Source organism: Mastigoproctus giganteus, chromosome 11 (genome assembly GCF_048544385.1).
Source record: "Mastigoproctus giganteus isolate SK-2022 chromosome 11, ASM4854438v1, whole genome shotgun sequence".
Lineage (NCBI taxonomy): Eukaryota > Metazoa > Arthropoda > Arachnida > Uropygi > Thelyphonidae > Mastigoproctus > Mastigoproctus giganteus.
Window position 1 is genome coordinate 170,510,087 of NC_143585.1, and position 13,272 is coordinate 170,523,358.

A 13,272-nucleotide genomic window follows, 5' to 3' on the forward strand; every position below is an offset into this window, starting at 1 on the left:
AGCAACGTATCAACTCTGTGGTACTACACTGACAGTGGTAAAGAATGAAAGGGACCTGGGGGTAGTTGTGCAGGCAGATATGAAGTTTTCTGAGCAGTGCAGATGGGCTACAAGAGTAGCTCATGGTGTATTGTCGATGATATATAGGAATTTTTCTAGCAGGGATAAGGAGGTGATTATTCCCTTGTATAAGGCAATGGTCAGGCCACACCTAGAGTACTCTATACAGGTCTGGAGGCCTCATTTCAAGAAGGATGTAGAGATGCTGGAACGAGTACAGAGAAGGGCAACAAGATTAGTGAATGGAACAAAGGGGTGCTCTTACGAAGAAAGGCTTAAGTTTTGCAAATTACAGTGTCTGGAGACTAGGCACCAGCAAGGTGATCTGATAGAGGTGCATAAAGCCTTGAATGGTTTGAGCATGCTCAATGCTGATGGGATTCTTCCTCTTGCTCAGAATAATCACCTGAGAGAGCATAAATTCAAATTGAGGAACGACCGATGTAAGATAGACGTGAGGAAATTTGCCTTTAGCCAGCAGGTGGTTGGTTGGTGGAACAGACTTTCATCCCTTGTCGTGGAAGTTGATAGCCTAAATAAGTTTAAGGATCAGCTGGATAGGTATTTCGAACCAACAGAGAGGTGAAGTGGAAGTGGTTATTTTTTATTTATTTATTTATTTATTTTATTTTATTTTTTTTTTTTTTGGCTGATGCTGCATAAGCTTGCTTTCTTGCATCAAATGCCTCTACTAATGCTAATGCTAATATTTTTCAAAAAACTTTTGTTTCAAGAGCTTAAAATTCTTCGACTGCATAGTTTAACATGAAGTTCTCCATGCAGTGTAGACCAGCAGCAAGATGTCCCAAGGTGTACTGTTGATGATTTATCAAACATTTTCTTGTTACAGATATTGTGGTAAGAATGTAATTGTAAGACTGCACTTGGAATACTGTGTTCAAGTATGGAAACCCCACAAAAAATATACATCGAGCTTCTTGAAAGGGTGGAAAGACAGGAAACCTGATTTGTAAGAACTGCAAAAGGCACCCACATGAGGAAAGATTTGGAATATATGGACAGCAAACAGTGCTGAAAATATAAATTCTCCTCCAACCCAAATTACTGAATGCCTCTCCCCACACACAAACACGTGATCTTTAACAATCAAAGCAGCCATTGGGCCTGCATACAGCAAACTGCTATGCATTGAATTGTAACATATGCTGAATTGTTGATAATGTTGACAGCATATGTGGAATTGTTTTGTACTAATTGTTCTAGACCCAGCTGTTGTTCAGACTGGTTTGGAAGAAAGAGATGAAATTACGGGTACTAATTCAAAAAACAGTGCCTATAGAAATATTTGTGATAAAAGCATGCTGAATTTAAGTAGTGTTGGACTCTGCTACACTTATAACACTGATTGCATTCCAGAATCCCTATGACCCATTTTTAGAACTCTGGAGTTATTGTGCCGCTGCACACCGCTCAATAATCCATTTTGCTGGTATTTGTTTTTTGTTTTTGTTTGTTTTGCTCTCAGTGGTGCTCTCATCAATATGATGTATACAGGCATTATCAATTAATTTTCTCCGCAGTCCACATTAAAAATATGCAACCCACTGTGAGCTGTTTTAATGAAATTGTAACTCATTGTAGTCTGAATTTTTTCTGAATATATAGGAATTTATGTCCCTCAGTTGAGTAATCTGAGCAAGAGGAAGAATCCCATCAGCATTGAGCTTGGAATCCCATCATTCAAGGCCTAATACACTTCAATTAGATCACCTCATAGGTGCCTGTTCTCTAGATGCTGCAGTTTGCACAACTTAAGCCTATCTTGCTAAGAGCACCCCTTTGTTCCACTCACCAGTCTTGTTGCCCTTCTCTGTATTCGTTCCAGCAACTCTACAACCTTCCTAAAATGAGGCCTCCAGACCTGTATGCAGTACTTGGGATGTGGCCTGACCATTGCCTTATACAAGGGAACAATCACCTCCTTATCCCTGCTAGCAAAATTCCTGTATAACATTGACAAAACACCATGAGCTACTCTTGCAACCTGTCTGCACTCCTCAGAAAATTTCATATCTGACTGCACAATTACTCCCAGGTCTTTTTCATTTTCTACCACCTTAAGTGCAGTACCACACAGTTGGTACGTTTCTCTGGGGTTACTTCTACACATATGCAGTACTTTACATTTGTCAATGTTAAACTTCAGTTGCCACCTCTGCTCAACCCTTCCAGACCCTGTTATTATTATTATTATTATTAGCTATATGGTGCAAGGAAGCCTGAGACTTATACTGCACCAGCCAAAAAAAATTCCCAAGTTACCCTGAGAGAGAAAGAGTGTCAAAAGTAGAAGGGAATCACCAAGAAAGAGAAGAATGATGATATCCAGCTCAGGACCCTGGGTGTGCCAAGCCCATACTCACCAGATGTGAGCCCCTGGGGTAAATTGCAGTAGTGTACCATCATTACTTTCATTAACAACCCTGCCAACCTTCATATCGTCTGCAAACTTAGACATTAACCCTGATGCCTTCATCAATATCATTGATAAATTCAAAAAATAACAATGGGCCCAACATTGAACCCTGGGGACTCCACTAATAACATTAGTCCACAAAGAGCAGTGTCCATTGATTAGAATTCTCTGTTTTTCTCCCACTCATCCATCGTTTTACCATTGTTTGTCTTTTGCAACTTGCCTTAATGCCATTCTGCTCCTATTTGTACAATAGTCTTCCATGTGCAACAGTATCAAAAGCTTTCCTAAAATCAAGTACAGCAATACCTTGCTTAGCACGGCTTCAAACAGCAGTTTCACTATAACACGGTTTTTAATTAAGTTTAAGTCTGTGAGAAGGCCTTTGGTTTCAGGTTCCATAATAGTCATACAATTTATTGCTTTATGACTATAATGTTCCATTGCCCTGAAAGCTCCTGTTTGTTTAAATTTTTGTATCTTAACTTATAATAAATTTATTAGTTTTCAGAGGAAGCAATAAACTTTATGACTAAATTTAAGTGAAATTTACACTAATAGCCTAGACACGTACTCTACATAATTATATGCTGCATTGTCATAGCCTAGGTATGCATACATATATGCTGGGGTACCAACTCTATTGTCTCACATGCACATGTGCTAATAGCTCTCCTCAGGCAGTCAGCGGCAATGTGCAACAGTGTTCAGTGTTCCATCCTGACGAGATAAGGTGATAGCTTTTCAAACTTTATTTCACAACTTATTTTTTACCCCCTTAAATATGAACCAATGAGTCCAAAAAGGAAAAGTAATGAAAGCAGTGGAGCTACTAAATGTATATGGCTTACATTAGAAAAAAAAAACTTGATATTATCAAGTACCATGAAGGTGGTGCATCGTATGATAAAATTGTGCAGGAAAATGGAATGAATGACGCATCAGTGTGAATGATTATTTGAAAGAAGGATCAGGTTAAAGAGCAGGGAATTTCTACAACATCTTACATAAGCAAAGAAGTTCACTATTGATTAATACGGAATGTCTTTTATTGGAGAGAAGATTGTAATAAAAAGAGAATTCCTTTGAGTCAAAACATCATTCAAGAGAAAGCCATGAGCCTTTATAAAGCACTCAAGGAAAAAGAAGAAAATGAAGAGGAGGAGACTAAAGAAATATTCACAACCAATTGTGGTTGGTTTTTCCGATTTAAAAACAGCGTTGGGCTTCACAATGTTCGTATCTCAGGAGAAAGTGCAAACAAAGTTGCTGCTGCAAGATTTCCCAGTGAATTGAAAAACATCATTGAAGAAAGTGGCTACAAGGACGAACTAATTTTCAACGTCAATGAAACTGGACTGTTCTGAAAAAATATGCCCTCACGAACTTTTTTAGCTGAAAATGAAAATGCCCAATCTGGATATAAAGCATCAAATGATCGTTTAACACTTTTATTGGGTAGAAACTCATCTGGGGATTTTATGTTGAAGCCTCTACTCATGTTCAGAGCAGAAAACCCAAGAGATCTAAAGGGTTGCGTAAAAAGTACATTGTCCGTAATTTGGCAATCCAATAAGAGAGCATGGATTACAAGAGAATTGTTTACAGAATGGTTCACAAATTATTTTTGTCCAATGGTTGAACATTACTGCAAAGATGAAGGGATGGAGTTCAAAATTTTGATGCTTTTAGACAATGCACTAGGCCATCCACCTGAAATTTCTGATCTCAATGAAAATATAAAAATATGCTTTCTTCACCTAACACAATGTCTCTCTTACAACCCATGGATCATGGCGTAATTGCCACATTCAAGGCATATTATCTGCAGTGAACTTTTTCCCAAGCAACTGAAGCTTCAACAGGAGTGGGATCATCATCTTTATCAACATTTTGGAAAAATTATAACATCAGGAATGCGATTGAAAATATATCTGCATCTTGGCTAGAAATCACTACCAACAACATGCATTCTGTTTGGCAGCATGTTTTGCCCATTTGGCTGGTTTCATTGGTTTTGAACCTCGAGTTCAGACAATTTCCAAAGACATTATGAAGATCAGAAAAGACTTGGGGTTCGAAACTTTTGACATTGCCAATGTGATGACTGCATTGACTCACGTGCAAATGACTTAGACGATGAAACTCTCATTGAAATTGATGAGCAAACTGCATATGATAAAGAGGAAAACAATTCTGAAGTGGATAACACTGAGATTGCAACAAAAGAACTTTCAACACAAGAATTGGAGTAAGCTTTGCAGAGGGGGTTGACACGGCATGCGAGGCAATTATGAATGGAGATCTGAACGTTGAACGTCACATCAAGATATAGCAAATTTTACAAGATGGGATTCGATGCTACAAAGACTTGTATGCTGAGAAAAGGAAGTGACAACTTCACCAGACTTCATTATTTTATTGAAATACCTAAATAAACAATAAAGCTTTTTTCTCATCTCTCATTATGTTACCTTTTCATTAATAAAATTTTTCCAGTATTTTTTATTTCAAATCCTTTTAATTGGTATCAAGTGCAAATTGTTTATAGATTTATTACAATTTCTTCAGAGACCGTTTCTCTGGTATACATTCAATTAAAACTCATTATAATTATACCTCAATCAGCACGGTTTCACATAACATGGAACAGTTTTGGTACCAATTATCAGTGCTATGTGGGGTATTGCTGTATATGATATCAAAAATATTTCTTGCATCCAGTTCCTTTGTGACCATATCATAGTATCCAATGAAATTTGTCAGACAAGATTTCCTCATGACAAACCCATGCTCTGTCTGAATAACTGTAATCTTCTTTAGATGATCCTACATTGCTTCTTTAACCAGTGACTCCATTATTTTTCCTGGAATAGGAGTTAAACTAACAGGTCTGTGATTACTCATGTTACTCTTTGTTTCTCCTTTATGAATTGGGGACACATTTTCACATCTCCAGTCCATGAGAGCCTCCCCTGAGTCCAAGGAAGCTTTCATAATTATGGCTAAGGATTTGCTTACTTCCTTTGCTTCTTCCTTTAATATAACTGGATAGCTCCCATCCACTCCAGGTTCCTTTTGTTGTGTTCAATTTCAACAATTTCTTCTCCACTTTGCTCTCAGTTATTACAAAATCATTTAGCTCCCTGCCAGAGTTTGATAGGCTTTTGGACTCTACTTCTGTGCAGACTTGCTCATGTGTGAATGTAGATGCCAAAATACTCATTCAGTTTGTCAGCTACCTTAGCAGGTTCATCAACAATTGAACTGTCGCTGTCAAGTGGGCCAATTTGATTCATCCTCTTCCTTCTAGAGTTTACATAAGTAAAAAAGTCTTTACTGTTTTTCTTTGCATCCTTTGCCAAAGATTTCTCGTAATCTGTCTTTGCTTGCCTAACATCCTTTGCGACTTGATTACGGATTGTCTTATGTCTACCGTTGGCATCTGTTTCCTGATAATTTATATGCATCCCATGCATTTTTATACTCTGCCATGAGTCTCATTAGTTCATCTGATATCCATTTAGGCCTAAACCTTGAACCTTTAAACCTTTCCTTAGTTAGTATGAAAAGCCTAGTAACTTCCAAGATAGAAGTACACATTAGAGTGGTGGCTATTTTGAGTCAGGCCAAGCCGGCCCCCCTCCAACCTTAGTATTATTCATAGAAAGGCTTTGAGGGAGCTTAAACAGGATGACGAGATCATTGTTCTACTGAATAAAGGTAGGGCTAGGGTTATTTTGGACAAAGAACAATATTATAGTAAAGTATTAGAATTATTACAGGATACCGCCATATACAAAGTTAACCGCCATAATCCGTTGGTTAGTTGGGAACAACAAGTGAATAGCCTTTTACAACATTGGCAAAAGTCAGGATGGATATCTAAGGAAGTCTATTGGTCGTTACATGCTGCTGGATGCTGTTTACCCAGATTTTACGGGCTCCCAAAGATATATAAAGTAGGTATACCACTCAGACCTATTGTATCATTTGTAAACAGTCCTATGTATGCTTTATCTAAGTATTTAGCTAAGTATTGCACCCATAGTAGGACTTTCCGGCTTTGTCATTAAGAACAGCAAGGAATTTGTGGTCTTTATAAAAGGACAGACTATACAGGAAGATGAGATAAAGGCAGGTCCATGGCACAGCCATGGGTTCCCCCAATCAGTGCCATAGTGGCCAATTTAGCTATAGAGGAGTTTGAAGTTAGGATTTTTGGGGATTCGGAATTTCCCATGTGCAGTTGGAGAAGATATGTTGATGACACATTTTTTATTATACAAAGGGGGAGGGAAGATCAGATACTTAATGTACTTAATTGTTTCTCCCCTTTTATCAAATTTACTTTGGAGGTGGAAGTGGAGGGAACCTTGCCATTCCTTGACACCTAGAGAAGGTGGCAGGCTTAAGTCCAAGGTATTTAGAAAGCCGACGTGCCGGGGTCAATATACCCATTATACCTCGGCACAGGCCAGCCAACATAAAAACAGTGTGGTCAAGGCTCTAATAGACAGGGTGGGGATCCCACTGCAGCACCTCCGAGGATAGAGATAATGAAATTGTTCAGGTCACAGCAGACCTCAAGAAGTGCGGCTATCCCCAGAGGGTGTTGGACAGAGCCATTAGAGGAGTAGAGTCCACCCGTAATGAGTAGTTCGCCCCTGTGAGCACTGCATACATTCCCTACTATCTGGGCCTGTCAGACCATATTGCACGTATAATTTGGGGTGTCAGATATGCTGTGTGCAACTCCCAGGTTGGCGGTTGCACACAGCGATATCTCGAGTAAAAGACCCCATATCCAAAGAAGCCAGCAGTGGGGTGGTGTACGAAATCAAATACCTGGATTTTGGGGTGTGTTATGTGGGTGAGATGGGGCGGTGATTGAAAGACTGGCTGGTGGAGCATGCAAACGCAATAAAGTCCGCAAATTATGGGAAGTCTGCTGTGGCTGAACATTTCTGGGAGAAACAACATCAAATTTCCCCGGAGGATGCTGTCATCACAGATTCAGGGGTTCTGGGACCATAACTGGCTTGAGAGTTTACGTATTGGGGCAGCTAGCAATACTATTAATAGGGATAGGGGTGTACGTCTACACGCCCTCCTGGAAACCGTCGTTCTTGGACGTGATGAATGACCAACTAGCTGAAACAAAGTTTCAGCTAGCATGCTCCTGAGCCATTTCCAGTCCCGGTGCGCAAATGGAAAATTCCAACCATGGAACCATGTGATGTGTGCCATGGATCTGCTATTTAAGGATGTGCCGCACAGTAGACTTATGCTGCTGAGGAAGGAGAGTGCTGCCTCCGAAAGTTACAGCAAATTTTATCGCTTTTAATTTCTAGGTTTTTTAGTAAATTTTATCAGTGTTATTTATATATTTTTATTTTTATTGTAAATATATATTTTATACTTATTTTATTATAAATAAAGTGTTTTTAGTTACAGTATTGAATTTATTTATCTTCTGACTGGTGTGAAGCTTAATCATCAACAGAGCAGGCATGAAACAAGAATCAGCTGCCTTTCCTTCGAAATTGCAGCCTCACCTAGGAAATGCAGTTCAATAGTCTTTGAAGAACCTATACATAAGAATGCAGCCTCCTTGTGAATCACACCCTGTTGGTTGAAAAACATGATCAACATAGGCTTGATCCTGGACTCTTGTAAATGAAACATTTTGTCACTTGGTGATTTTTAAGTCCAATGCATGCTCTGGTACTTTGTCCATGGCTTGTACTGAAACATGAATACTCATCACCAACAATACAACCAAGAAAATTAGGATTAACATGACAAGTACCGGATGAAGTGTTTGCATGATGACACTCTTCATTGTGAGGTTGTGCATCACAAATATTGTACAGACCTTTCTTTTCTCTAAATCTTCATGCAGAATTTAACGAATCGTCTCATTATCCATGTCTAACTCATCAACCAATATTTTGAGTATCAAACGACAATCTCTTGTCACAATTTCCCAAACGTTTATAACTCTGTCCCCATTTTGAGAAGTTGATGAACACCCACTTCTTGGAGCATCACAAACATCTGCATGTCTGTTTTTGAATTGTTAATACCATTCAAACACAATGTTTCTTCACCATAAAGAGTTTTTAACGTTGTCATACTTTTCTGTTGGAGATTTTCCTAGTTTAAAGAAAAATTTGATATTTGTTAGTTGCTCCATTAATCGTGACATAGAATGTTAATGCTTCTAATGAAAGTGGTTGTTACTTACAACCTGTCAGGTGCCTCCGTAGCCGGGTGGGCAGGAGCAGCAGTGCATAGCATACGCTTCTTGATTAGACCGGGGTTCGAGCCCATAACCACCAAATACGAAGGATGTGGGAAGGTCAGGGAATGACTACCGCATATCCCCGGAGCAATATGGCCTTAGTTGCTAATGCTCCTAAAAACCAAATAACAAACAAACAAACAACAACCTGTCTGCCCGCTGGACATTATCTGTACCACCATCTATTCATGGAAGTTTGAATGACAACATACCACTGCTGTTTATTTTAGAACTCATTGAACATGACTGCAACAGCACCATTCTGGGAACTTGACGGCCACACCTCATAGAACAAGAAAGGTAAATGCAGTATAATGTCTGAGTGATTTTTTTAATATCCTTTGTCAAATTAAGGGAGTACTTACCAAAATGCAGAAGTAAAATATTAACTTAATGGACAGATTAGCAAAAATATGGACCACAGTCCTCCAATTGGTGATTGATCTCTGGTAAATAAAGTGTTGCTTCTTCTCTGTATACTTTTGTGTTTATGACTAAAATTTATATTTTTCTGTGGAATATTTTGGACATTATTTAATGTTTTGAGGATTACCGTGTTTGTTACGAAGGATGTATTAGCATTTATTTTACCCTTCTTTATGCTTGCTAAATGTTCAATAACTGCTGAAAGTGAATATGTTTATGTTTGTATATCTGGTTCCATTATATTGTTCTTAATTAGATTTCTTATTGTATTACCATTCTTATCATTGTTGTGTCTGGGTTTTTTTTTTTTTTCATATATTTTATTGGCATTAAATATTTTTTTTAAGCAAAAGCTTATTTCTCAGTACTGGGAAATAAGCTTTTGCTAAAAAAAAAAATTTAATGAGTTAACAGACAGTACTTTAAGCCTTAGCTATAGAATTATATAAATATTTTATTGGCATAATTATTGTTTTTTCACTGAACCTCCTTAGTCTTGCCATTTTAGTTTTTCCAAATGCAGACCTTTTCAGGAATGCATCCCCCTTCAGTGAAAGGATTCCTGTACTACAAAAAAAGATCTAAAAACAATTTTCAGCTACATATTTTTAGGCATGCTAACAGAAGTGCATTCCCTCAAATCATACCTGTAGTGACAGAAATACTACAAAAACTTCTTGAATTTCTGGATAGAGTAGGCACAGCAACTTTGTTTGGGCACAGCAACTGAGTTTAAAGTTGGTTAGAAATCCTTGTTAATATTTATAATGGTGATACAAAAAGCAAAGTAACTTATTAGTCAGAAATGATTATCATTTGCTAGTTATCAAAATGTGGAACATGGCATTTTATGTGTACAGGTATCAGCTTATGTCTGCTTCTTATAATTTACTATGCTCTAATGCTTGTTATAGATGGAATCCTTGATTGAAAAACTTTTATTTTACTTAGAGAGGGGATGGGATGAGGTGTATTTTCTATATATATGTGTGTTTATTTATAAATTTTTTTGTTGCATTTTCAGTGCTGGCATAAAATCAGTATTTAATCTTCAGCAGCCAGGTGAACATGCTAGTTGTGGAAACTCCCTCGATGAATCTGGCTTCTCATATGATCCCCAAACACTTATGGAAAATGACAGTAGGTGGAAGCTTGAATTATTATATAATTTTTTTTCAGTAGAACATTCTACTTTCAGAGAAAATGATTATATTCATCCTGTGAATAACAATATGCAGAAAACTGTAAAATATAACACTTTACATTGAAATCCAGCACATTTTACAAAAAAAAAGTAATCCATTTAAGAAAGGGTACCATTCCCCCAATTTAGTGGTATTGCTTATTTAGTAAATTTCATAACAGTGTGATTGCTCTTTCAAAATACAGCTACCTGTTTGGTCACACAGCATCTGTGTTAGCCATTGTTAGCCAAATGGAAAATTTCCAGTGTGGGTGCAGCTGAAAAAATGTATTCTTAAATAAGTCTATGGTAATTCTCTTCTATTAACAGTGACTAGATCTGAAACAGTTGAATGATCAAAACAGGGATTCAGTAGCATGTGCATTTGAGTTGACCATTTAAGCCCACATGACTGCTAAACATAGTAATACTCTTGTATTATCTATTTTTAAAATGATTCTGACTTTATGTGGCCGACCTAGAGTATAAACAGAAATTTTCTGATGTAAAAACATCTTTGGCTACACCAGTTTCAGTCTGTAGTAAAACCAATTTGTCACAATTTTTCAATGCAGAAATGATGTCATTTGATGTCATTTTCGGTTCGTCTCTTTCTGCTTTGGGATTCATCATTTCCAGTTTGTCGATTTCTGGTTTAAACATCTTTTCCAGCACCTACTAAATTTTGGACTGTAGTAAAATCAGTTTGTCACAATTTTGTGGTGTGGAAATGACATCATTTGACGGCATTTCCGCTTTGTTGATTTGATTGACAAACTGGAAGTGATGATTTTGCTACAAGGAAATGTGTTGCAGAACAGTGAATTTCAAAGGAATGAAAATGTGCCAATGACAGAAAATGACAATTTTGCAACACGATTTTGTCAATTTGAAGCACCAACCATGGCTTGTTGCATGAATGGTGCTTCAAATTGACTCAGCTGTCATTTATCTGGTGTTATTTTTTTGTAACATGTGAGTATATTTGTGAGTTTGAAGCCTGATGCTCCTGAAGCCACTAGCGAGGCTTTGGGAGACAGACACTAACATGTCGATCGTTGCGATGGCATCTTCTTTGTTCTTGAGGAGTGTTATTTAGCCACAGCAAAATGTGTGCATGTGGACTACTGTGATGTTGAAATTCTATGTTCATACTAAATATTTCAGACTGAAGTATGATGCTAATGTCACTAACGTAGATTCGGTAGACTAAGTAGCAGGCACAAGCATAAAACTTTACATCACTCATGTCTTCATTCACTAGACGTGAAGTCACCTGCTGCATGAAGCCCATGTCACTTGCATCATCCTCACTAATGATGCATCCCTTATTCAGTAGCTTGTACAATAGCTGAAGCAAGAACCGATTTCATTGGCACTTAGGGTCAAGAACATTGTAGGTTTTCCGAGCTGTCTAATCAAAGCAAATAGATCGCAATTACATTGGACCCAGTAGTAGGTCGAGTTTGGAATTGTCCTTAGGAAGGCCAGATTGTTTTCAGTACAGCTGGTAATGTATTATTTGGATTGAACTTGCTCACGGATCAGTTTTATTTCTTTACCTATGCATTTGAAAGCCACTACCAAAAAGTATCTCATTCTCTATCTCATTAGCTTCATTGCTAGGTAAAGGAGATGATATGAAGTAACAGAATCGGTCAGATCGTCTGAGCTTGCTCATTGCCATCACTGATGGAGTCACATATAAATTCTCTCCGAATGTTCTGAATTAGCCAAGATAAATGTGGGAAAGGACAGCTCATCAAACAAAGCTCTGCTGTGTTAGGTTAGTTCCTCCTGAAGCGATTCTAAGATATTATGACTGACGTCAAAGAATGACTGATTTGTCATGATTTGATACAATCGATCAAATATTAACCAAACGTGTTGACCCAAATATTGAAGCCACTCTTTAACAACTTACTTTTTTACTAGCCAAACAAATAGCTGAACTTGTGTATTTTCTTACATTCTATATTCATGTTTATAGAATGATTGTCATCAATCTCTCTTGGCAAGCGATGGGCTATCGTGTTGACTGAAACAGGCTCATTGATCACTTGGCCTAGAATGCCATTGTCCGATGCATGACTCAGATGCCTTATTTGTATGAATGGTAAGCAAGGAAGAATAAGCCTCTCTGTCATTAAATCAAACTTCATTAAATGTGGTGGAATTTCTGGGTAGACTAACCCATTCGACTTAGATAGTGCTATTGTTATTTGTTATTTGGTTTTTAGGAGCATTAGCAACTAAGGCCATATTGCTCCGGGATATGCGGTGGTCATTCCCTGACCTTTCCGCATCCTCCGTATTTGGTGGTGACGGGCTCGAACCCCGGTCTAATCAAGAAGTGTGTGCTACGCACTGCTGCTCCTTCCCACCTGGCTACGGAGGCGCTAGATAGTGCTGGAATGGTGTTCTTAACTGATCCTCTGCAGATAAGGATCCTGTTGACATCAAAATTGGGAAATGCAGTGCTTATCAATGGTGCACTTTTAGCAGCTGGTTTCTTTGTGTCGTTTTCAAACCATAGACGATCGCAAATGTAGCATACACAACAAAAATCATTTTTCATAAATATCCTTTCAAAGTCATGCATTCTTATGTAAATAGTAGTCGGTTAAGGTAAGTGAACTTGATCATTTAAACTCATCTGCTTCGCAATTTGAGAAATGTTCCGTTGTACATAATTAATACTCATTTCGGGTTTATCATTGTTAGATGGAGTGGCATTGCTGGTTGAGCCAATGCTTCAGTTTTTGTTTGTATTTTACGCAATCTCGATTTTGTCATTCTTGCACACTCATTGCTACCTCCATCTTTATTTTGTTAGGTTGGTTTGCTCAATACTCTCAA

General features: G+C 37.9%; 1 protein-coding gene across 1 annotated transcript in view; it reads left to right on the forward strand.

Annotated features, from left to right (window-relative positions):
- Positions 1 to 13,272, forward strand: part of LOC150078572 (protein tyrosine phosphatase domain-containing protein 1-like) — a 274,976-nt gene that overhangs the window by 59,495 nt on the left and 202,209 nt on the right. The window contains exon 8 of the mRNA XM_090384615.1: positions 10,255 to 10,370. Coding sequence (XP_090240741.1) covers positions 10,255 to 10,370 — 116 coding nt within the window. The remainder of the gene's footprint in view (positions 1 to 10,254; positions 10,371 to 13,272) is intronic.